The following is a 26724-nucleotide window of genomic DNA, read 5'->3' on the forward strand; positions in this document are numbered from 1 at the left end:
GCTTACTAGCTTAACAAGTGCTACTCTTTCATTTGTTTGTTTGTTTGTGTGTTTGAGATTTAGTTTCGCTCGTTACCCAGGCTGGAGTGCAATGGCGCGATCTTGGCACACAGCCACCTCCGTCTCCCAGCTACAAGCCATTCTCCTGCCTCAGCCTCCCTAGTAGCTGGGATTACAGGCATGTACTGCCATGCCCAGCTAATTTTGTATTTTTAGTAGAGATGAGGTTTCTCCATGTTTGTCAGGCTAGTCTCGAACTCCCGACCTCAGGTGATCTGCCCACCTCAGCCCCCTAAAGTGCTGGGATTATAGGCATGAGCCACTGCACCCAGCCTACTCTTTCATTTCTAATTTGCTTTCTTTTACATTTGAATTTATTCTCTTCTTTTTCTAAATTCTGACATTGGATATATACATAATTTCATGTATGCATATAACATTATTGCATATATTAAAAATTATTGTTTATATGTACCACGTACTTTGGTATGTGTAGTATTTTCATTTAGTTCTAAGTATTTGCTGATTTCTTCTTGAAACTATGAATAGAAATTATATTTTGTTTCTAAATGTCTGACCTTTCAAATGTTATAATTTGTGCAATTCAATTGCATTGTCTTCAGAGAGTGTAATCTGTCAGCTGAGTAACACTTTCAATGCATTTTTGGTAAAAATAAATTCAGAATTAGGTTCATATGGGACAGTTTTATTATAACATCTATTTTCCCATACAACTGAAAGTGTAAACTAAAAAGGCATTCTATAGCTTACTACACATGTGTACTAACAGAATCTTCCTTTGAAAAATTTTCTTATTGGTGTGTATTTGCATTTCAATATCTGCCTAAGAAGTCTATTTTATGTTCTTAGTGGAAGTTCTCTAGACATCTAGCTGTTTTAGGTCAACAGCAAGCCTGTGACTTCTTTGTGTCACCTTCTTTGTATACTATCTGATGTACCACTGTGATTTACAAGTATTTGTTGACTAACGATGTAAGTGCAAAGACACTTACATTACATACATTGTGAGATATGAGACCTGCACAACCCAAAGGCTGGCACAGAGTCCTAAAGTCATACATTTTATTGCCAAGTTCCCACAGAAAAATAACTCAGTGGATAGCTCCTCTTTCTTACTCATTTCCAGGCTCTGCTTTGAATGAGCCAAGGACGGGATACTAAAATTTCAAGGTTTTAGTGCATCTTTGATGCCAATTTCAAGATAAAAAAATCTCAAAACATTAAAAAAGTGAAGAAACTTTGCTCAATATTTGAAAACATCTGGAGAAACTTTTGGCCCACAGATTTCTAGGTTAATTATTTTCTGTTTTTCAAGATACTTTGGTGTGTGTGTGTGTGTGTGTGTGTGTATGTGTGCTTTAAAGACAAATGAAATGTAACATTAAAATTGCCATGAGTAAAAACTCAATGCTTTGAAAAATGTTTGAACAGAATATAAAAAAATAAAACTATACACTATTTACTTCAATGATACTTTTAGTTCAAAATATTATACTTTCAAGTGTAGGACCAAAAGATCCCTTGTCAGAAGCCATAATAACAACCCTACAACCTTTTGATTTATTTTAAACAGTTGTAATTGCCTTGCTTGCTTTTTACCTATTAGGGCAAATACGGTATGGGGAATAGGTTGAACCCCCATTTTGCATATAATAGCAAAGATTTACTTTCTAATAACCTATATAAGAATGTCACAGCAGGGGGCACATTAATTTTGATCTGGTTAATAATCTTAATACCAATCAGAATATGGTAGATGACTGAGCGACAGTTAAAAAATAAATATCAAGGGATTTGAGCAGGTTTCACAAAGGGATGTTTGTACTTCAGTTAGGTTTTCAAGCACCTTCAGCAGAAATACAATCACAGGAAATGTCACTTAACAAAGCAGGAAAGAACAGCAGTTTTTACTCTACGGTAACATTTGTTTCTTTCTGTGCATCCATAATCTCTGCAGTATTAACTTGATAGACTAGAAATACTGCATATAAATAAAAAACTGTAGTGAACTTTTGATAAAGGCAATATGATAATGTATTTAAAATTGAACTAATATTTCATCTTTAATTTCAGACTAAAGAGCAGCAAACCTTGTGAGTTCACTCATTCTTAAAAAAGGGCTGGAAATTTGGAATAGAGTTTTTATTTGGAACATTAGACATCAGACAAGTGCCCTTGAATTCACAGAGATTTTTATCCTGCTCAAGGAAGTTAAATATTAGTTTTATAGTTCTATTTACAAATTAGAAACACATTCGGTATCAATACAAGTTTAACGGTGCATGTGCTTTTTACCTAATTACACATTATTCATTCAAATTTATTATATTAAATTTTAACGTTTATAGCTTCTAAATAAGGGAAATGTAGTGCTTAAAAATAGCATGCTTTAATTTGCCATCTATTCACCACACGAGATGAGCTAATTGTTTTCAGACAATGTCCTAATCAGATACAGCAATGAAAGTTAATGCAAAAATTTTACTGGGTTGATTAGGTGATAAAATTGTGGATTGGGGGCATACTATTTTCCACAGTATTTGCAGTGAATAATGTACTTAAATTTTTTCCAAGTGAAATCATAAGGTCTCATGGGTAAAACTTTGTGTTGCTGAATAGAGAAAGTGAATGGATTCACCAACATATAATTTTTCATTTAACACAATTTTAGAAGATGACAGGGCCGTTCTAAAATGCCGATGAACCTGAACGACTGAACACAATGAAAACTCTGCTTACTCCATATTTGAGAGAAAAAGGTGCTATATCTTTGATAAAAAAAACTATCTCTTTGCTGCAGCCTGAATGGCAGGATGTAGAATGTTACAGATCCTGAGATGAGAATTCAGAAGTTTGAAGTCAACATAACAAATATTTTTCAGGGAGTGAAGGGGCAAATATCTGAAGTGATCAAAAGTTTAATGGTCTGGGGTAAAAAGTTTTGTATCAGTGTATAACTCAGGAAGTACATAAACTGATATTAAAATGCATACTAAACACTCTATCCAGAAGAACAATTTCTTTAGCTATATAGATTTCAGAAAAGTCATAGTTTTTAAAAAAATTATCTTTAATAGAATATATGAAAGTGGAGAAAACACTCACAAATTTTGCTTTCATATATTCATACTGAAAGTGATCCTGGAAATACATCTAGTAGGCCTCAGAAATCTTTTACTTTTGATCCAGCAATTCCACTTTTGTTAATCAATACTAAAGAAATAATCCACAATATAAATACGCTTTATATACAGTGACATCTATCATTACAACAAATTGCCAGTAAATTAAACACAGAACAACAAATAATAGTTATTGATGCACATCCAGTCAACTCAATATTAATCTTCTAAAGAATTTTTTTTCAAAATTATTTAGCATTGTGGGAAAAGTATGCATTTAAAATTTAAATTTGACATATCAGGATACAATACTGCAGTTTCTATAAAATTAAAATAATGTTTAAATGAAGACTGGAGGAAAACACATGCATTCTTTGCTTTTTATTTGTATCCTTTGGGATCACTTTAACAAGGACCACTCTTGTAAACGAGAGGAAAAAAAAAAAAAAAAAAAAACCCTAAAATATATGTAATGACAATCATCACTCTCCATAATGAAAATAGCTTGAAAGCAATAATTTTCCAGCTTGGTCTCTAATTAATGATTTTTATGTACTTACTGATAATATGAGAGAGCAAATGTTTGCAAAAATTTAGTAATTTCATGTAGTAAGGTACTTCAAACAAATAAATATATTCTGAGTGAACCAGTAAGCTCTCAAACATAGGTCAGCTCCAAGTACTGCAGAGGTGATCTGGCTGACTGTTGGTGGCCAAGGCCCCAGTTCTGTCATTTCTCACTTTTCAGGCATAACAATTTTAAGTAGAATTAGGTAACATGGCAAGTGAAGAAAAGGGGGTAAAAAGTCATCAATGCTGGCATGCATTACTGTTTAGGCAGTAAATTACTGTACTTTTTTTTTTTTTTTAATTATACTTTAAGTTCCTGGGTACATGTGCATAACATGCAGGTTTGTTACATATGTATACTTATGCCATGTTGGTGTGCTGCACGCACCAACTCGTCAGCACCCATCAATTCATCGTTTATATCATGTATAACTCCCCAATGCAATCCCTCCCTCCTCCCCCCTCCCCATGATAGGCCCCAGTGTGTGATGATCCCCTTCCCAAGTCCAAGTGATCTCATTGTTCAGTTCCCACCTATGAGTGAGAACATGCGGTGTTTGGTTTTCTCTTCTTGTGATAGTTTGCTAAGAATGATGGTTTCCAGCTGCATCCATGTCCCTACAAAGGACGCAAACTCATCCTTTTTTATGGCTGCATAGTATTCCATGGTGTATATGTGCCACATTTTCTTAATCCAGTCTGTCACAGATGGACATTTGGGTTGATTCCAAGTCTTTGCTATTGTGAATAGTGCCGCAATAAACATACGTGTGCATGAGAGCCAATTTGGCATTACACATCAAAACCTAAACAAATACATACATATGGATATACTCCGCCTGTGTATGTTTTAACATCTAGAAATATAATTTTGTGGGAAGAATTATAAATAATGTGTTTATAAGGGGTTTTAATTCTAAATCATTTCTAACATCAAAATACAGAAATAACTTTAATGATAAATAAACTTGGATCATTTAAATACAGTACAGGCCAGGCACGGCGGCTCACGCCTGTAATCCCAGCACTTTGGGAGGCTGAAGCAGGCAGATTACCTGATATCAGAAATTTGAGACCAGCCTGGACAACACCGTGAAACCCACCTCTACTAAAAATACAAAAATTAGCCAGGCATGATGGTGGGTGCCTGTAATCCCAGCTACTCGGGAGGCTAAGGCAGGAGAATCGCTTGAACTCGGGAGGCAGGCGTGCAGTGAGCTGAGATCGTGTCACTGCATTCCAGCCTGGGTAATGAAGTGAGACTCTGTCTCAAAAAAAAAAAAAATAAATAAATAAATACATTTTAAAAATAAATAAATAAATAAATAAATAAATAAATAAATGTAGTATGGTACATCTGCTTGATGTAATGCTGAGCAGCTATTGAAATCATATTTAAGAAAAATGTAAAATGTTAAATATTAGGAATACAATTAAATGTTTTAAGAAAATGCTCATTAGTTATTATTTTAATGTTATAAATATATATTATGCTATAATTGCAATCTTTAGGGGAAAATTATATATTTCTCATGTAAAAAAGAATTTAACATATACACAATAATGGATTAAAAGTGTGAGAATGTGAGGTAATGATATTGTGGGTAATTTTATATACTCCTTTATCAGTTTATTCAGTTTGAATTTTTCAGAATTTTATAGTTCATAATGCTAATTAAGCAGTCATAAATAAATCATAAATAGCTTTTTTGTTAGCTATTTTTAAATTGAGGCAAGGTAGTGCAAGCTATTTCCTAAAATAATGTATGTGATTGTGTTTATGTGTGTTTAAAGTTAGGTATAAATTGTATTTACCTAGCACTGACTTCTGACTCATTAGCAAAGTAGACTAATTTTAATCAATTGCCAAAATATTCATAAATAATCATGTAGTCATGTTCATTTCTCAATGAGGCAAACCACAAATTACTTGAACAGCAACCAGAATAGAAGAAAAATGTTTTCTACTTCAATGAAGGCTTTGTAATAGTCTCCATATAGAAGAGGAACAAAGTAAACACAATGTAAGAACTTTATTAAGTTTTTCTTCTGAACATTTCAGAAATACAGGAATTAGCCTACATGTTAGGCTGGTTTGACTGTAAAATAGAAGGTATTTCTTCCCTAGGCTTATAAAAAAACTCTTGGTTTGGGTGTGTATAAATATTTTAATTCCTACATGTTAACATCACAACCCTATCCAATGTCATACTTTTTAAAAGACACTATTTCTCTTATTTATTTGTTGAATAATGGATACAAAAATACAATTAGACAGAATAAGATCTAGTATTTGATAGCACAACAAGGTACCTACAGTCAAGGACAGATTGTCTTCTTTGGGGAATTACATATACAAAGATGTACTATGCAAGTTTTCCTATCCTTCACTATCTCTTATAAATATCTATAATTTGTATGTAATCTTCTTTATCCCTTACATTTTTCACAGAGCTTCTTGAATATAAAATACTGAAATTTAAAAATTCAATGAAATGTTTTAACCAGTTATAAGATTTGGAAAGTGTGTTATTTTGGGGGCCAAAATAGTTCTCTAATATTTGTGATAACCAAGTTGACTCTTAATTAGCAAACGTTTATAAAGTAAGGTAATTCGCTAGTCTAGTTCCCTTCAGTTTCATAAAAAAGTTCCCTTAATTATATCTGACTTATAGATATAATTAACTGACTTATAGAATCATAGATATAAAAACATCCAAAATTTTATCCATCTATAAATGCATACATTTATTTAGAGCATAAATAGGATCACATTATGCATTAGTTTATAACCTGTTTTTCCACCTTAATAATATACTATGAAAATCAATCTACATCTGTACTGTGGAAATTGTATGTGTTCCAAATTATTTGTTTCAGTCTTGATTAAAATTAAAGTTGAAATAATGACAATTATTTTAATTGCACAGACGCTGAACAAGTTTCAAATTTTAAACTATTGACATAACATTTTGAGACTCAAAAGCATGAAGCTGTCCAATACAAATGTATATAGATAATGGTAATCATTTGAGAATGTGCCCAGGTCTTAAAGGTTCTAAAAACATAAGATTACTAAGGTCAGTTAGGTATCCTTGCCATATTTATATTTATTCTGTATTTTGTAAGTACAAAATTATTCTTAGCTAGTTTGTAAAACTCTCATAAAGATCCCATTTCAGCCACGGTCACTTTTCATTAGAGTCTTTAACCCATGTGTGAGACTAGAGTATTTATGTATATGATTTTGAAGGATGCTTTATTTTTTCATGAATGCTTGCTCTTGGAAATTAAATTCAGATTGACTCATTAGCCTTGTCATATTTAAACTAACTACCTGAATTTACTAATTTTTAAATAACAAAACTGTATAAACCCTTCATATTCTTTGATTAGATTAAAAAGTAACCTTTCCCCTCTTTTTATCAGAAAGTCTATAAAAATATAACATAGATTATACTTTATAACATGAAATCTATGTTATTTAACATAAAACATCTATTTTATCCTGTTTCTAAAAATCTGCACTGTATTTGCTTTTGGAGATGTGCCATAATTTATTCAACCATCAATTTTTGGTGGATATTTAGGTTGTTTTGAGTATTTAAAACTTTTATAGCACCTGGAAAATATTACTTGTACAAAATAGGTTATATGTATCCACTGAATAAAAAATCTTCTCTAGATTGCCTCAGGTCCTCAAAAGTTGGGAGGTTTTTATTTATTAAATTCTATACCCCAAAGCCCTCAGTTCACAGGACACACATCTAACTCATTAAATTGTACTGAGTGTTGAGACTGTTTTTTGGGAAGGTAAGGCTTGAATGTATGGCTATGGATGGAGGTCCTCTTCCTAAGATGTCTGTGAGTTGTATATATGGCTGGGTTTCCCGGCCATGAACTAGAGGTTTAGAATGCCCCAAGAACTGGGCCTTCAGTGACATGAGGACAATGAAATCAAAACATGGAAAAAAGCCAGCACTTACCTGAATGAGGAACATAGCTATGTGGTGAAATTCTCCACGTCCCCCTTGCTTAACAGGAACTGTCATAAAGAATTTGCTGCCATCTCTAGAAAACACGGGCTCCTCATTCTAAAATATGGAAGAGCATAGAACAATCTCAGAAAGATGCGTGCAACCTGTGCTGCCTACTGTTCATTCCTTCATGGGTTATACCAAATACTGATTTAAAATTAGTTAGGAAAATGGGCACACTACTTTAAATAAATGAATGCATGCTATTTTTTAGTTTTTTAAAAGTAAATCTGATACATTATATACATATGTGGTTGAGTTGTGGGAAGGATAAGAAAATTTTGTGCATGGTGGATATGAATGATTTACTATTAGACTAAAGACACTTTCTAAATTGGTTCAAACAAGAACTGTCATATCTTCACATAAGATTGTGTTTAGTGATACATCCTTCAAAGATAAGGAACATGCAAACGTCTGCACCAGTTTATCAAAATAAACCTTTTAATTATAAAATTCTGTAATATATTTTTTGAAATCCTTTCTTCAGCAACTGTAGGTACTTGAAGGTTCATTTCTGATAATGTATTCATAAATTTACTGAAAATACAAAAGACAACAGGCCACAAAATTGAAAGGATTCTATAGAAAGTTATTTAATTCAAATTTACCATCCTTACTGCTCATCTCTCCACAAACACAGAAACACAAACGCCCACCTACAACTGTGAGCCCATTTGATAGTTTTTAAACTCTGGTGACACATTTAATCAATAGAATTATTTTTGAAAATTAAATGATGAAAGTCATATATACATATATACACACATATATTTTACATATACACACATATATATACATATATATACACAAACATTAAGAAAATAGATTTATCTGATGAAACATTGAGTTTTTTCTGCTGGATTCATGAGAGTGATTACATATATGGTATAAAGCAAGGCTTTGATATGGGTCCTGAGTAGCTCTGCACAGTCACCTTCAAGCCCTTTTAGATGACTTGGCCCTCTACTGTCTTTCTGATCTCATATTTTTCATTTTCTTGCTTCTTCACTCGGTTCCTGCACGATCCTGCTCCAGGGCTTTTGTACTTTGTATTCTCTTGGTCTGGCTCTTCCTCTTATCTCTTTCAGGTCTCTGGTCTGAAATCTCCTTATCAATAAGGTGTTTCCTTATTACTCTATATAAAGTGAGACTAGGAACCTCAGACCATCCAACTCTATCTGACATCTATCATCTCCTTTTATTTTCTTTCTAGTTTTCCATAGCACCTGATATAGTTTGGATCTGTGTCCCAACCAAATCTCATGTCATATTGAAATCCCCAGTGTTGGAGGTGGGGCCTGGTGGGAGGTGACTGGATCATGGGGATGAATCCTTCATGAATGGTTTAGCAGCATCCCCTGGGTGCTGTCTCATGACAGTGAGTGAATGAGTTATTACAAGATCTGGCTGTTTAAAAGTGTATAATGCCTCCCCCATCCCTCTCTTTCACCTTCTCAGGCCACGTGAAGTGTTGCTCCATGTTTGCCTTCTGCCATGATTGGAAGCTTTTTGAGGTCTCTCTGGAAGCAGAAGCTACTATGCTTCTGTACAGCCTGCAGTACTTAGAGCCAATTAGACTTCTTTTCTTTATGCATTACCTGGTCTCTTACAGCTGTGCAAGAATGGACTAATACAGCAACTAACACCATTCAGTGTATGATTTGTGTATGTATGTGCTTGTATATGAATGTATGTATGTATGCATGCATGAGATTGGTACAAAAGTAATTGTGGTTTTTGCTATTACTTTTGATGGCAAAGTATGTATATGAATGTATGTACATATGTACATATCATACATTAATATATGTATATATGAGATTGGTGCAGAAGTAATTGAGGTTCTTGCCAGGAAAAGTAATGCCATTAAAAGCCATTCTCCCTTTGTACTTCTCTCAAAAGATGAATAGCTTTTTTCTCATATACGGATATATGAGCATTCTCCCATTTACATTGCCTTATTCCCATTAAAAGTAATGGCAAGAACCTAAATTACTTATGCACCAGTCTCATATTTACATATGTATGTATGTATGTATGTATGTATGTACATATGCATGCAGTTCTCTGTAAATGTACGCCCCACAGGCAGGAAACTTGTATTTTTCACTATTGCATCTGTAGCACCTGGAACAGTGAATATCATGTAAATTGAGTTCAATAATTATTTACCGAATGAATCAGTCAATTAATAAGTATTTTAATATACTGAACAGTCTGATTTTAGCTTCATTTATAATACATCTCTTGACAGTAAAATAAGGATATTTTCCTTATCTGCCTTATGAACATTCATGAAAATATAAGTAACATATGTAATAAATTTAAAATTCTAAAGTAATATACCATTCAAGGTTGGAAAAATTGTATAACTGAGCATATAATGGATACTGACAAAATACTTGACTGAGTGAATCACTTCTTTCAACTATAATAAAGTCAATAATTCTATTTGTTCCATCTCCTGCTCCTGTGGGAAATTTCTCTCTTGGAGTTTCTTTTGTCTAGAACAACCTTTTCGTCTTCCTTTTTCTGCTAAATCTTATTCATTTTTTACTTATTCTCATGAAACAAAAGAATTTCAAAGATTTCCCTAGTTAGGAAATCTCTCCTCAGATATTCTAAAAAGTATCTTGTATTCATCTTTATCATGGCTTCCAGTGCAGTTTATTACATTGATCTATTAACTTTTTGGCTTCCTTCACTAGGCAATTAATAACTGAACTAAATTTTAAATTTTATCTGTTTAGCTCTATTGCCTAGGACGCGGTAGGTCCCAACTCATAATTGGTGAATAGATGAATGTATGGATACAATGAACAAAAATACTAGTTATATATATCATTCTATCCACCAGATTTACCCCCACATAGCAACTCCTACCTTACCATTCTCCCTTTGTACTTCTCTCAAAAGATTAATAGCTTTTTTCTCATATACTGATATATATGAGCATTCTCCCATTTACATTGCCTTCTTCCCAGTTCTAGTACCTTACAAGTAGTTCAGAAAAGGAAAAGATGAGGGCTACAATCTCAAACGCCTTGCTGGACTAAAAATTCTGCCCCCCACACTTGACAATGTCTGGTGATAAACATTCAGTTCCATACAAGTAGTGCCAATCTCACTGCTCAGTTTCATGACATTATACAAGTCAGTGTTTTTGACACACAATATGGTGAACTGGGGATATTGGACTCTATCCCTTGACCAAATCTATCATACAGTGGTCATCCCAACTGCATGTCCCTTGAAAGCTAGGCTAAGCATGCCTACTTCTCTTTGCCTTATCTACTATGCAAAAAGAGTACATGATGATTCTATTAAATGTATAATTATCTTAGAAATTTGCTGCTTCTTATTACTGCTACCATGCTCATCCATTAAATTTCATATAACTCTAAGTATTTCATAAAATTCTCTTAGAGCTTCTGAAGAAAAAAATCAACTGTGAAAAATGACCAACAGCATTTACTAACTGAATAATAACTGGATGCTTTGTTTTTTAAAAAAAGTTTCTATTAAACATTCATAAATTTGGGATTTAAAAATTAGATAGCATAATCTCTAAAGAACATGCATTATGTTAACATATGTTAAACTATTATGAATGTCACTGGCAATAAAAGTAACAGCAAAAGATGTTTAATAACGGAGGGAAATTCAGAATGCATCATCAGTATTGTGTGTTATATATTTTTCATTGTTCTTATTTTCTGTATCTAACTGAAATTTGTGAGTCTATTATTGGCTGTAAAATCAGAGATTTTTTTCCATTTTATTTTGTATATTGACTAAGGTAAAAGTATTTATATTAATAGATAATCATGTATAAAGACACATATACTCATAATATATATACAAACATGAATCTGTGTCTATCCATCTACCTACCCTTCAGACAAACAATTATTTATAATCCTTTTTACTTTTGTTCTTAATCATTCAGTAATATCTATTGAGCTCTTCTTACATTTCGAACTCTATACTAGGCATTTGATTTACAATTAGGAGCAAAAAATAAACATCCTCACACCCTTGTATCTTAGCTAAAAAAAAAAAAAAAATCATAGCAATAATTGTGTAAGTGTTACACAAAGATTACACTTGACTTTAATATAACTTTTATTGGGAGATGTGATTTGGTTAGGCTAGAGGAAGTGACTTCTTATGTAGGTGATTTAAGCCAAGGTTTGAAAAAGAAATAGGCTTCAAATAAGGAAGTTTGAGGGAATTTTGTTCAGAAGGAAGGGCACTCATGAAGTCCCTGTGCATATGAGGGTCCATGTAGCTAGACTGGAGAAAACACGTAAAACGATTCTATGACACAGAGCTGAAAAAGTTTTCACTTTCATCACTTGTGGACCTTTTAAGGATGTTGGTCTTTATCTGAAGGACAGAAAGAAGAGAGAAAAGTTCTCTTGAGTTGTGGAAGTGCAAGTATGAGGGGAATGCTAGTAGCAACAATTAAATGCATATTTTAAAAAGGTCACTCAGTCAGCCTGCAGTGTGAACAGATTGGCAGGTGCCTGAGGGGTTGAGACGTGTTGGATCTGTAGTTTGAACATGGACAGTGTTTGTGAATTAGAGGAAAGTAAATTGACTTGAGAGATGTTTGAAAGTAAAATATGTACATATTAATTATATATAGATAAAAATGAGAAAAGATTCAAGGATGATTATTAGATAAATAGTTTTAAGATCTGCATGGATAATTATTGTCATTGACTCCTATGCTAAAAATAAATAAGACTGACTAGAAAAGGAATGAGTTCAGTTTAGACCTGGGGAGTACGAAGCTACTTTTACAGATTTAAGAGGAGATGGCAAGCATAAATTTGGATATTTCAGAACTCACTGAAGTGTCTGGATAAATGTGAAGGTTCAAAATACGGGTGGGTGGTCATTAACACCACAGACAGAACATAAAATAAAAGAGGGCTTTAAAGAACAAAAAGAAAACCAAACCAAACCATACCACACATATTATTTCTCTTTGTAAAAACTCAGTAATGGAGTTAAGAGTAAAATGAATTCAGCTATATTTAAATAAGTTCTTTGTGTTTCCTTCTGAATTGTCCAGGATGAGACATGTAACAGTGATTAGGTTTTTAGTCTGTCATGTTCATCTTGATTCCAGCCTCATTTATGTCACAAACTAGAATTGTGAGCTAGAATACAACTAAGAAGAGAAGTATTTATTTGGATAATCTCCATGATAAATTTATGTAAAGGTTGGGTCAATTTTTCAGACAATTTGAACAATGCTAATGATTTCCAGTTTGGTTAGGTCCTGAGTTTTTCTCCTTCATCGACACAAAAGTGTACTTACCCAAATAATTTAAAAAGTGATCCCGGCAGTTATTCTGCGATTTATGTCTCATAAAAAAATGGAAGGAACCTTTTCACAAATGGTGCCATATAAAGTCCAAGTGATAAGTGATCCTTTTAATGAAAAAGGATCACTCTGTCAAACCTAGCAAAGCCTTAAAGTCATACTTTTCACAGAAAGTTATCACATAAGAAATGGGTAAACAGGATGGTCACAATGGCCAAGATGTGACAGACCACCTATACTGTACCTGCTTAGAGAGCCACGTATCTGATGTCATCTCATATTTCTGAAACAAAACAAGTAACTCCATGAAGCATCTAAAGACCAAAATGAGCATATATAAATTTAACTTTTTAAAAACACAGTTTTTATCGGGTTTTTTTTTTTTTTTTTTTTTTTTTTTTTTTTTTTTTTTTACCTCTCTTCAACTGGTGAAATACCATGAGAGATTTCATTGTCATTATTGATTTAATCTGAATGAGTAAGTAGAGAATAGGGACTAAATGATAATTTAATTATAAAGTCTTTTCTTTGGTGAACTCTTTCAGAATTCCCAGCAGTACCTCACCAGGGATAGAGGATCATTTTCCAGCTCTGTTTGATTACCTCATTCAAACTGTTTTGAACCTCCAGACACTCTCTTTTCACCTCTAGGCATCATTGGGAGACAAAATTATTAAGTCCTTCAAAGCAACTGGGCAAACAGCCAGGAATAAAATTAAAAAGTAGACATTCTTTCAATATTCAATTCACTCATAATCATGGCCTTCTTTTTTTCTTATCAGTAGTAACTCAGTCTTTGAGAAAAATATGAAACATTTGAAATGACAAAATTATGTGCCCCTTCAAAACAGTCTTGGAATAGATGAGAGCCAAAATCATACTACAAAAAGCAAAATTAGACTAATTTAACCTCAAGTTAAATATATGTAGAAAAAACAAGCTTTAGAAATACTGTTTACATGTAATGACATGAAATATCTTGTGGTTTCCTGAAAGAAATGATTCTATAATAAAACTATTTGAATTAAGAAAGATAAGTAACAATATATGAGGGATTGTCCTATATGCAGAGGTATCCATCTCAAATTGTTAATAATAAATTATTTATAGGTTTTAAAATACTAATTTCTTTTTCTAAATTCATGTTATGATTATATTATAACTGATCACTTTCTCTTTTCAGGGCATTTTTTTAATATATCTTCATTACATGAAGATATCAAAAAATATCTAACTGAATCATTTCTTTGTTCTCCATTTACACCCTAGTAATAACCATTATTGATATCTATAAAGCACAGAAATAAAATAGACACCAATGCCACTGCTTGTTAGTACCACCAAGTTTTGGTAGAATCCAAGAGAGCCCAAAACTTCATGTGTTATTGTTTGTCTCATTATTTCAATTAACAGAATACAAAGTTTTTTAAACTCCATACATAGAATAAAATATATTACAATATCAATAAGGTGTCAAATCAATAGTATGATAGGATTACTGTATCTATTTTCTATTGAAGCATTTTAATTTATCTTTGCAGTTATCTGTATACAATGAAAATATTTACAATATCTTTATCTAGAAGGGCTTTCCCTAATTAACTACAATATATGTAGGCTGATTTTTAAATTTTTACTTTAATTTTTTATGTAAAAATCAAGACGGTGTCTCATTATGTTGCCCAGGTAGGTCTCGAACTCTTAGCCTCAAGCCATTCTCCCCACTTGGCCTCCCAAAGTGTTGGAATAACAGGTGTGAGCTACCCATGGCTGGCCTGTGTCTTTTTCTTCTTCTTCTTCTTTTTTAAGACAAAGTCTTTCTTTGTTGCCCAGGCTGGAGTGCAGTGGCCCTATCTTGGCTCACTGCAACCTCTGCCTCCCAAATTCAAGCAATTCTCCTGCTTCAGCCTCCTGAGTAGCTGGTGTTACAGGTGTGCACCACCATGCCCGGCGAATTTTTGTAGTTTTAGTAGAGACAGGGTTTCACCATGTTGGCCAGGCTGGTCTCAAACTCCTGGCCTCAGGTGATCTGCCCACGTTGGCCTCCCAAAGTGCTGGGATTACAGGCATGAGCCACCACAGCTGGCTTGTAGGCCAGTTTTTAAATGACTTACTAATCAGCCAAATAAGAAACCAGCCAGAACACTTTAACAGATACATGGAGAAATCCCAGTCAATCTATAATCTAGCCAAAAGAAAGAGATGAATTTTCTAACAATACAAGCTTAATGAGAAGAGCATCAAATGGTTCATTTAACTATCTCATTTCCACGACTATGCTCATCATTCTACTCAAAGAGAAGTCTGCCTCTTGAGGTCTCTTCTTCATAGACCATTTAAATAATATGTTTTAAAGTTTTCACCTACAGTGAATTGCACAGATTTGAAGTATATAATGTGATGAGGTTGACAAATTGATCCCATCAAGTTATAGGACCTTTATTTCTCCCCAAAACATTATCTCATGCTCCTCCCCGGAGGTTCTCAAAAGGCAATCACTTCTGATCTTTTTCCCCAGAGACAGCATATGCCTGTGTTAGAAATTCAGATAATTGAAATCATGCATTAAATACATATTATGTACTGTGTAGTGTGAGGTTTCTTTCACACCACATGTTTTTGAGATTCACTCACGTTGTTGAGTATATCAGTATTTTGTTTCTACTGCCAAGTAGAATTCCATTGTGTAGCTATACCTTACGTTAAAGTCTATTCCCTGTTACTGGACAATTAAATAGTCTCTACTTTTTAGCTATGGTAAATAAAGCTTCTCTACAGACTGTTTTTCACAAATCCTTTGGTGGACACATTTTCATTTCATGCGCAAATACTTGATAATGGAATTATAATGTATGGGTTTGTTTTTTGTTTGTTTGTTTTTTGTATTTTTTTGTGACAGAGTTTCACTGTTGTTGCCCAGACTGGAGTGCAATGGCGTGATCTCGGCTCACAGCGACCTCCACCTCCCAGGTTCAAGCAATTGTGCTGCCTCAGCCTACCAAGTAGCTGGGATTACAGGCATGTACCAACATGCCGGGTTAATTTTGTATTTTTAGTAGGGACAGGGTTTCTCCATGTTAGTTAGGCTGGTCTCGAACTCCCAACCTCAGGTGATCAGCATGCCTCGGCCTCCCAAAGTGCTGGGATTACAGGCATGAGCCGCCATACCTGGCCTATAATGTATGTTTTTATATATGTGCATGTGTGTGTATATATATGTGTGTGTGTCTCATTCATATATACACAAAAAATTGTATTTACATATATGTTTAATTTTATTGGGAACTAAAATATTATTTTAATGTAATAGTATTATTTTACATCCCCACCTGCAAAGAATGAGAATTGCTGTTCTTCACGTCCTCATTAACAGTTAATGTTGTCAGTATTTTTGTGATTTTAGTGTAGTCATTCTAATGATGTGTAGTATTATATTGTTATAATTTTAATCTATATTTTGCTAATGTCTAATGAAGTTGTGTACTTTTATTTCTTATTTTTTAATTTTGTATATAGTAATGGGATCTCATTTTGTTGTCCAGGCTGGTCTTGAACTCTTGGCCTCAAAAGATCCTCTCACATCAGCCTCCCAAATTACTAAAATTACAAGGATGAGCCACTATACCTCGCCAAATGTTGAGTACTTTTTCATGTGTTCATTCTCTTCCTTATAAGTAACTGTTCACATGTTTTGATGTTTTTATGAGGTTGTATTTTTATTATTGAGTTATAGAATTTCTTTATATGTATTTTTTTCTGATACACATTTTGCAAACTATTTTCTTCCAGACTGTAGTTTGCAGATCCATTTCCTTAATGGTGTCTTTCATGGGAAGTTTCTAATTTTATTGATGTCCAATTGATTATTTCATAATTAACGATTTTTTGGCTTATTCAGTATAGTAAGGTTTTATTTCATATTTTCCCCTAGAACATTGATAGTATTAGCTCTTAAATTTAGGGCTATGATTTATCCCAAATTGATTTTAGAATATTATATGAGATGTCAAATATCATTTTTGTTTTAATCCAACAGGGATGCCAATTATTTCAGCACAATTTTTCTCCATCGAACTGCTTTAGCACCTGTGTAGAAAATCAATCAATCATATAAATGTGGGTCTGTTCTCTGGCAACCATTCAATTTAGTTGACCTATTTGTGGTCCTTATGCCTCCACTAGCATCTCTAGGTTTTTGCAGCTTTTTATTTATTCTTGAAATCAGGTAGGGCTAACTCCTTCAATTTTATTCTTTTACAGGATTGCTTTGACTTGTTCAGGTATTTTTCATTTCCATACTAATTTTAAAAACAGCTTGTCTCTTCTGACAAAAAAATCAGAAGGGACTTTAATTGGTTTTATATTAAAATTATGGTTAAATTTGGGTAGAATTAATAGCTTAACAATATTAATCTTTTCTATTTAAAAACATGGAATAGCTTCCATTTATTTAGGTCTTTCAAATGCCTTTTAGCAACATTGTAGTATTCAGTATTGGGGTATTTCACAATATTTGTTAAGTTTATAATTGTGTATTTAAAGTTTTAAGGGTTTTAATGGTATTTTAACTGATTTTTTTTACTTAATATCACTAATAGACAAGTTAGAATACTGGTTTGAGAAACCTGAATACCCTCTGGACTTACCTGCCACTTGTTTATATTTTACCCCATTTGCTTCCTTACACATTGTGATTTTGTATTCTAGGGTTTTTTGTAGGCTTTTTTTTTAATGTACACAATTTTGTTATCTATAAATGCAGATTTACTTCTTCCTTTCCTAACACTATCCTGATTCCTTGTTAAGTGGGGCCTCTGGAAAAGTTTGCATCACAATACTGAGAATGGATACCCTTATTTCACTGCTAATCTTAACATGAATAAGGTTAGTGTTTGCACATTCAGTAAGGGGGTACTTTATGAGTATCTTTTAATGGATTGGGGATGTCTCTTCTTACTCATTTATGTTGAAGGTTATCATGAACTGGTTTTGAATATTATCAATTGCTTTTTCTTCATCTACCAAGATATTTAATTCTTTTTTCTTAATATAATAAATTATACTGATTGGTTTTCAATATTAAACCAACCTTAAATTCCTGGGATTAACCTCATTTGATCATAATGCACTATCCTCTATTTATATTGCTGGAATTGAGTATTGATATGTTTAAGGATTTTCTCATACTTGTGTTGATATGATTTGACTATGTCCCACCCAAATCACATCTTGAATTGTAACTCTCACAATTCCCATGAGTTGTGGGAGAAACCTGGTGGGAGGTGATTGAATTATGGGGGCGAGTGTTTCCTTTGCTGTTCTCGTGATAGTGAATGAATCTCACGAGATCTGATGATTTTGCAGTGGGAGTTTCCCTGCACAAGCTCTGTCATTGCCTCCTGCCATCCACGTAAGATGTCGCTTGTTCCTCCTTGCCTTCTGCCATGACTGTGAAGCCTCCCCAGACGTGCAGAACTGTAAGTCCAATAAAACTTATTATTTATTTTTTTTTTGGAAATTGTGCAGTCTCGGGTATGTCTTTATTAGCAGCATGAAAACAGACTACTACATGTGTTAATGAGAGAGATCAGTCTAAAATGTCGTCTCTTGTATTTTTCTTGTCTAGTTGTGGTATCAGTATTATTCTACTCTTAAAATATTAGTTGAAATGTTATCTTTCTTCTTCACTTTCTAAGGAGTATAGGGATGCTATCATATACTCCTTAGTAAGAATGTTATAGTGTCTGAATATTTGCTCCCCACTCCCGAATCATGTTAAAATTTAATTGTGATTGTGAGAGTGCAACAGTATTAAGAGGTAGAATCCTAAGGGGTATTTAGGCCATGAGAGTTCTGCCATCATTAATGGATTAATGCCTTTATCAGGGTAGTAGGTTTGTTATCACAGGAGCTGGCTCCTTATAAAAGGACAAGTTCAGCCTCCTTTTGTTTCTCTCTCTCTCACCCTCTCTTTGCCCTTCTGTCATGGGATGATGCAGCAAGAAGTCCCTCACCAGATGCCAACCTCTCGATCTTGAATTTCCCAGCCTCCAAAACTGCAAGTCAATAAATTTCTGTTCATTATAAACTACCCAGCCTGTGGTAGGTTGCAATGGCAACACAAAACAAACGAAGACAAGGAATTATAGGATTTATTCCTTAGTAATTGAGAGAATCCATCAATGAATCCACCTGCTTCTAGAGTTTTCTTTGTGGCAAGGTTTCTAATGATGAATTAAATTTATTTAATTTACTAAATAAATTTATCTCTAATTCATTCTTTATTTTTTATCTTAATTGATGTAAAATTATTCACATATTCTTCCTTTCCCTACATTCACTTTGGTGATGTATTTTCCTTTATTTTTAGTTGACGTGTAATTATTGTATATATTTATAAATACAGAGTGCTATTTTGATACATGTAAAATATGTATAATGACAAAGTCAGGATAACTAATATATCCATTACCTCAAACATTTATCATTTTTATGTGTTCTAAATATTCAACATTCTCTTTTCTAGCTATTTGAAAATATACACTAAATCATTATTAACCACATTCAATGTTCAGCGCTTCAGAACACTAGAATTTAATCTTTTTATATGGCTGTAATGTTGTATCTGTTAACTAACTACTCTCTATCCTTTCCTCCCAAGCTTTTCGGACTCTAATAAACACAATTCTACCCTCTACTTCTATAAGCTCAATTTCTTTTAGCTCCCAGATAGATGCAAGAACATGTAATATTTATCTTTGTGTTGACTCGCTTATCTCAGTTAACATAATGTCCTTCAGACTTATCCATGTTGCCATGAATGACAGAATTTCATGCTTTTTTTTATGGCTGAATAGTATTCCGTTGTATATGTACAATGGAATGTTTTATGTATATATACATATATATACACACACACACTTTTTAAAAAAACATACATATATACTTTTTAAAAACTATATTCATTTATTGATGAACATTTAGGCTGATTCTACAACCTGACTATTATGAGCACAGCTGCAGTAAACATCAGATGCAGGTATGTATTTGATATACTAATTTCCTTTGTTTCGGATAAACGCCCAGTAGTAGAATTGCTACTAACATATGTTAATTATATTTTTAGTTTTTTGAGAAACCTCCATACTGTTTTCCATAATAGCTGTACCAATTTACATTTCTTTTTGTTGTCTGTGCTTTTGAAGTCTTAGCCATAAAATCTTTGCGTAGACCAATGTCCATAAGCATTTTCTCTGTTTTCTTCTCATAGTTTTATAGTTTTGAAAATTATGGTTTAGTTTTTATTTTGAGTTGAATTTTGTATATGGTGAGAGATACAAATCTAGTTTCATTTTTCCACACACTGACATCCAGTTTCCCAGCAATATTTACTAAAGAGGCTGCCCTTTCCCTGATATGTGTTCTGATGCATTTGTTGAAAATCAGTTCACTATAAACACACGTATTTATTTCTGAATTGTCTATTCAGTGTTTTCATTTCAAACATCGTATTTTTCAGTTCCTGAAATTTTATTTTCATTTTAAAGTTTGTATTTCTCTACTAAAATTTCTCATCTGTTTATTTATTGGAGCTATTCTCTTTTGTAAGTTGTTAGATTTATTTCTAATAACTTTGTTATTGTATAAGTGAATTTATATGAAATTTAAAAACATGCAAAACCAATTTATAATAGACATAAGAATATTAGTTGCCTCTGAGAACTGATATTAATTGGAAAAGAGGACAACGAAGCTTTCTGGAATAATAGGGATGTTTTACATCATGATGAGGTGTGAATTATTATGGGATATATCCATTTGCCAAAACTCATTTAACTGCACACGTGAGATTTCTTCTCTTCATAGTACTTTACTTATACCTTGATTTTTAATTTTTTATTAATACATAATAATCATACATATTTTGGAGCACCTGTGATATTTTGATACGTATATACAAGGTGCAATAATCAAATCAGTGTATTTAAGATATCCATCACTTCAAACATTTATCATTTCTAATAACTTTTAAAACATTATGTGTCTGCTAATTCCAATATTACTATCCTTTGTAGGTCAGCTTTCACTAGATATTTTTGAGAAAGGGGAGTAGGTTATATTTTTCACTTTTCTACATATATAGTATTGATCATATGATTGACATTACAAATGCTACATTGTTGATAGTCTTTATTAATTGTACTTTTCCCTTTAAAAATGTAAACTTTGTCCTAGTAGACAGTTAATTTACAGACAGATGAACTTGATACCTTACAGTGTAATTGAAAGGTGATTAGAAGGTGTCTAGAATAGCCCTACTTCTAATGCTCTTTCTTTCTGGGTTCTCAGTTGAATACCCGGGGTTTTCAGGGAGATCTCTTCACTATTGTTGTTCAGAACTCTAACATCCCTAAGTACTTTGCAACTTGCAGATTCTTCATTTGCTTCAAAAATTTTTAGTGGTTGTTTTCTTTAAGACAACATGGAAGCATATATGTATGCACAGCTAAGCACTGAGCCTAATACTTAAGGGGCCCTCTTCACAGATTGCTGGAGTCCTTTTCTATATAGCTCCAACTTCTCTGGTCCCGGTCCTATAAATGCTAGTCACCAAAAAAGCCTCAAACTCTGATTCTCCCTGTCTGCTTAGATCGTAAAGATCTTTTTGGTCTGCTTGGGCTCCATCTCCTTGCCATTTGGTCTCAAAAGTGTTGTGAATAGAAAGACATAGCAAGGTTGATTTTGTGCATTTACTTGATTTCAGCATTTATGGTCATGATCCTCCTAATGTCCCATATCTGAAAACAGCTGTTTTGCATATTTTGTACAATTTTACAGTTGTTTACAACAGAAAAGCTAGTCAGGTAACATTTACTACATCTTTTCCAGAACAGAAGTTTGAAAATTCAGTTGTTAATCTAAAAATCCTTTACCCAAATACCATACACATAACCATTTAAACTTATTGCAATATTTTCTCTACCAGGAATCTTAAAAATGACACACAGAATTTACTACAGAGTTTATAAAAACTGATATTAGGAATTGAAATGTAACATGATTTCAAAACAGAGTGGTTCGTGAACCAATATTTTTACTTGTTTTACTTAATTTTGGGACAAAAACACTGTTATTTTATCAGATCTATCCGAACTGCAGAAAAAATTAAAAGGAATATGTTTAAAGAAGATAGGAAAGAAACTTCTTATATTCTCAAGATAATCAAAGACAAAATATGGAGAAAAATTCCATATCTGAGGAAGAAGCTAACGTGGCTTGGATTATACTTCATGCTGTATAAAAATTAATTTGGTTTTTCAAAGCTCAGTTTGTTCTCTTCTGCTTATCATCAATATTGTTCACTTCAAAGTTTGGAAGCTTTATAAATTAAAGTATATATTCTCAATAGAATAATTCTTTTCCTACTAGTTTTAAAAGTTAAACACTGAATTTTTTGTACAAAGCATTTTCTGATTCCCCTTTGTAAAGTTGCACAAGCTACTTCATTTTAGGCATAAAAGAAAAGTAAATTATACTCACTTTACTACAAGCACCAGTAGTGGTCTCACAGACTGTGAGGATGGAGATATTCTGAGGTCGGTTTAACCATCTTACCACAGTCTTGGTATTGCTTACCCATTTAACCATAGTGATATAGTATTCTCTAGTTTGGAAACAAAATTGAAACATATGTTTAGAGCCAGGGCATTGATATAGTACCAACAATATACATTTGCCATTTTATACATAAGAATAACTGAACTACTCTAAGGATGTTGCTTCATATTAATTTATGTATAGATAGATAGATAAATAGAAATCTACTCTTTTCAAAATTTACATAAATACAAATATATGTGTATGTATGTATTCAAATGGACGCATACATATGTATACAAATATAGAGATAATTTGAGAAAAAATTTGAGAGTGAATTATTTCCCAGAAAAGTATTTCTTGGAAAAATCAAAACAATCACATGCTAGACATTAATGAAAATGTTCTATTGATTAGTACTCCTTTACGTGCAAAATAAGTATACATTTATAAAGTTATGTTATTTTTTTCTTTAAAATCACAATCAGAGAATCATCGAGAATAATCTTTTCCAATTAAAAGGCAAAGATTATTCCTGGCTTAATACTTATCTTTTACATAACCTCTGTGTTGTTTTACTTTATACATGGGGACTTTGGCTACCAAGGTTTGAATGGCTTGTTTTGGTCTTTGCCAGTTGTAGACCAAGGATCAGTCCCAATTTTTAATACATAATTTTTTTTCCATGTTGTTGATTATTTATTGGAAACATTTTTAAACAAGGAATGAATCAAATTAAAGAACATGAGAGTCTATTAAATTCTTGGTATAATAAGGATATAATTCATGGGGCCAATTATGTCCTCATGGTAATTGGTAATTGGAAAAAGTTTATATTTCCTTTGTAACACATACGTTTGGAAGTGTATACAATATGTCACAGAGCTTCCAACTCACACGCAACAAAATGCAATCATCAATACTCATCCATTTATGATAAAAATTACAAAAAAACTTTTCGAAAAACTTGCCCAGTTTCAGAACAGATCAGTTACTTTAGAAATAGCCATCCAGTCTACAGCCATACCACCCTGAACATGCCCGATATTATGTGATCTCAGAAGAAATAGCCACCCATGTGTCATGGAAAGTGTCATCAATATACTGTATTCAAACTAATTAACCTAGTTTTGGCCAGGCACAGTGGCTTATGCCTGTAATCCCAGCACTTTGGGAGGCCGAGGTGGGAGGATCATGAGGTCAGCAGGTCGAGACCATGCTGACTAACATGGTAAAACCCCGTCTCTATTAAAAATACAAAAAATTAGCCGGGTGTTGTGGCACACCCCTGTAATCCCAGCTACACGAGAGGCTGAAGCAGGAGAATCACTTAAACCCGGGAGGCGGAGGTTGCAGTGAGCCGAGATCGTGCCACTGCCCTACAGCCTGAGTGACAAAACAAGACTCTGTCTCAAAAAAAACAAAAACAAAAACAAAAAAAACACCCATAGTTAATTAACCTAGTTTTATATGACTTAAAAAAATATCAACTACAGAAAAATAACCTCTTGATACAAATCGCCTGTCTTTAGAGGTATCTGGGATAGATATCCAACTACGTGAATGTTACATATCTAACATTACCGAGTAGCTACTTCTTCTTCTAGAAAACCTGTTAGCCTCTCAAAGTGAAGATGTCAGTAGAAGGACAAGCATAACTTGACATACAGGGAAGGCTGCCATACTTTTTTCAACAATCTCTTCAAGACATCTGGCAGCTTTCATAACTAGCTGAGCTCTGCTTGAAAACTGCCTTTAAACTCAGTAAAATCAAAACATGAAGTGCCCTAAGTAGAGCTAATAAGGCAACATTGAATCAAATATGCAGCTGGCTTTGGTATAATCTTTGTCCATATCAATAGGCCTTGTGATCCTGCAAAGAACAGTGTCCTGTTCACTTTCACTGTTTCATTTAAGCCGATTATTTTGCATACACCATTATATTTAGCAATGTGAATATTAAAAAGTAGAAAATGAAGTATTAACCTTTAATAGATTTTTCTAGAGAATTTAGCTTATAGAAAAATGATACTAAGTACTATAAATAATCAGAAAATAATTGCTGAAATGCTGAATAATTGATATACATGTAGAAATTTGAAGTAAAAAATTAATTTGAATATTGTAAACAACTAACCAAAGACTGCAAAATCAAGAAGGTCATATTTTCTGGTAAAAATTTAGACTGAACGGATATACAGTTGATTTTCTAATCTAATCAGAAATTTGTCTCAATTACCTGCCATAATATTGTATTTTGTGCAATATAAGGTAACAAACTAACAGGAATAATTTTAAAAATAAATACCAACAACAACAAAACAATTTATTCATCTTGAGAGCTTTCCTTTTCAAAGTTGGTCTCAAATGAAATGTTACAAGAACATCTTTGCAACACCTCACAGGCATGACAGAATATATTGATTAGCTAAGATGCCAAATTTTGACTTAAAAAAACAAAACTTAATCTTTGGGAAAGAATGAAAAAGTCAACCAGTACAAATGTGGAGAATAACTGATTTTTAAGGGAACACTAACTTAGTTGTAAATTGTTAAGTTGAAAATCATTAATTTACAGCAATAAACTTATATTTCTTTTTGATCAAATATTGTGATTACTTTGTTTGTTTTTACATAATGTGCCTTATGGTCATAAACAAAGCATAATCTGATGTGAGATACCTCATTATAAACCTTGCTTATACCCAAGAATGACCTTGCACATGGTAAACACAATCTGAAGAGTGAAGGCTTTCCACAAATTTTAATTTGTAAAGTCAAACAAACGGCCATTTCAAACCACTGAAATTTCTATGTTAAAGTGTTGGAGATAGCCAAAATGGAAGCTCAAGTAGAGCTTGACACATAGGCAGGGAGGAAAGATATATCTATTCACTAAATCACTTCCTATGTCCTTTCTTTCCTTGCCCCAGGAGCCTAGGTGTACAGCTCCCTGTGATTCATATTGACTGATCATGCTTACTCATAAGTATTCAGGTTGTCTCTGAATGAGGGAGTAGGGAAGCACCCTTACCTGGAAATTCCACACTCCTTGGCCTGCCTGCTGCAGATGTAGCTGTCCTCCTGGAACTCCATCTCATGAACACATTAGATCTGGTGTTCCACGACCAGTGGCCAGCAGAAGTGTCCCTTTCTTATAACTGGGTTTCCTGCTTGTTCCTAGTCTCCATGGCTCTGGATTACCCAGGAAGTCCTCGAGGATCTGGTCCTCTTGAGCCACAGAGACAGAGACAAGCTAGTTAGAGGGATTGCACTCAAGTCAACAGAGACTTTCTATCAGCTGGGTGGTCTGGCACAGAAGATCTAATTGTCCACAAGGTTATGTGGAATGGAGGCCCCAGCATCACCTGCAGACAGGTATGTTAGCAGTTACACCGTGTTTTCACGGCCTTCCTGTCCAATCATTGCTCTGTGTTTACACCAAAATATTCATGTAATGTAGTTACTTTGAGCTCATTCTCTTCTCGATAATCTGTGATGTCTTCCCATAAGTATATTGTGATGGTATTCATGACCAAATTATAGCTAGTGTTCTCCAAAGACCTCTGTTAATAACTATGCATTACTTGTAAGAAGGGTTATTCAGGACACTTCCATGAACATAGGTTAATTTATTAATTAGATTTTCTTGGAAGGCACAGATATTCCTTGGAAGACTGAGAGATGTAGGCTAGATATACTTAAAGAAATAAGGAGAGAAAGCATGAGAGTGTCAAGCCCAGAGTGACAGGGGCAGAATGACCATGTTAAATCAGTGATGCAGGTTGAGAACAATGGGTCACAAAAGATAGGTGACTACAGAAAGGTTTCTAAGAAGTAAAATAATGCTAAAGACATAGAGTAAGAAGAAACCAAGGACGAATCATTTCTTTTACTTTTCAGACTAGAGAGGTCTACACAAATGACCATGTATCACTTCTCCAAATTAATGTGACTTATCCAATCTGTGGAAAATCTTCATGATTCATTATCATAAGATAAAATTTCCCTGGAAAGTAAATATATATTTTAAAAT

General features: G+C 33.3%; 1 protein-coding gene across 1 annotated transcript in view; it reads right to left on the minus strand.

The window, feature by feature from the left end:
* DPP10 (dipeptidyl peptidase like 10) overlaps window positions 1-26724 on the minus strand; it is a 365506-nt gene that overhangs the window by 63349 nt on the left and 275433 nt on the right. Inside the window, exons 8-10 of the mRNA XM_030916466.1 lie at window positions 22632-22755; window positions 13336-13374; window positions 7700-7807 (exon numbers count right to left, since the gene is read on the minus strand). Of these exons, the coding sequence (XP_030772326.1) occupies window positions 7700-7807; window positions 13336-13374; window positions 22632-22755 (271 nt within the window). The remainder of the gene's footprint in view (window positions 1-7699; window positions 7808-13335; window positions 13375-22631; window positions 22756-26724) is intronic.

The sequence above is a fragment of the Rhinopithecus roxellana genome, chromosome 14 (assembly GCF_007565055.1).
Source record: "Rhinopithecus roxellana isolate Shanxi Qingling chromosome 14, ASM756505v1, whole genome shotgun sequence".
Taxonomy (NCBI): domain Eukaryota; kingdom Metazoa; phylum Chordata; class Mammalia; order Primates; family Cercopithecidae; genus Rhinopithecus; species Rhinopithecus roxellana.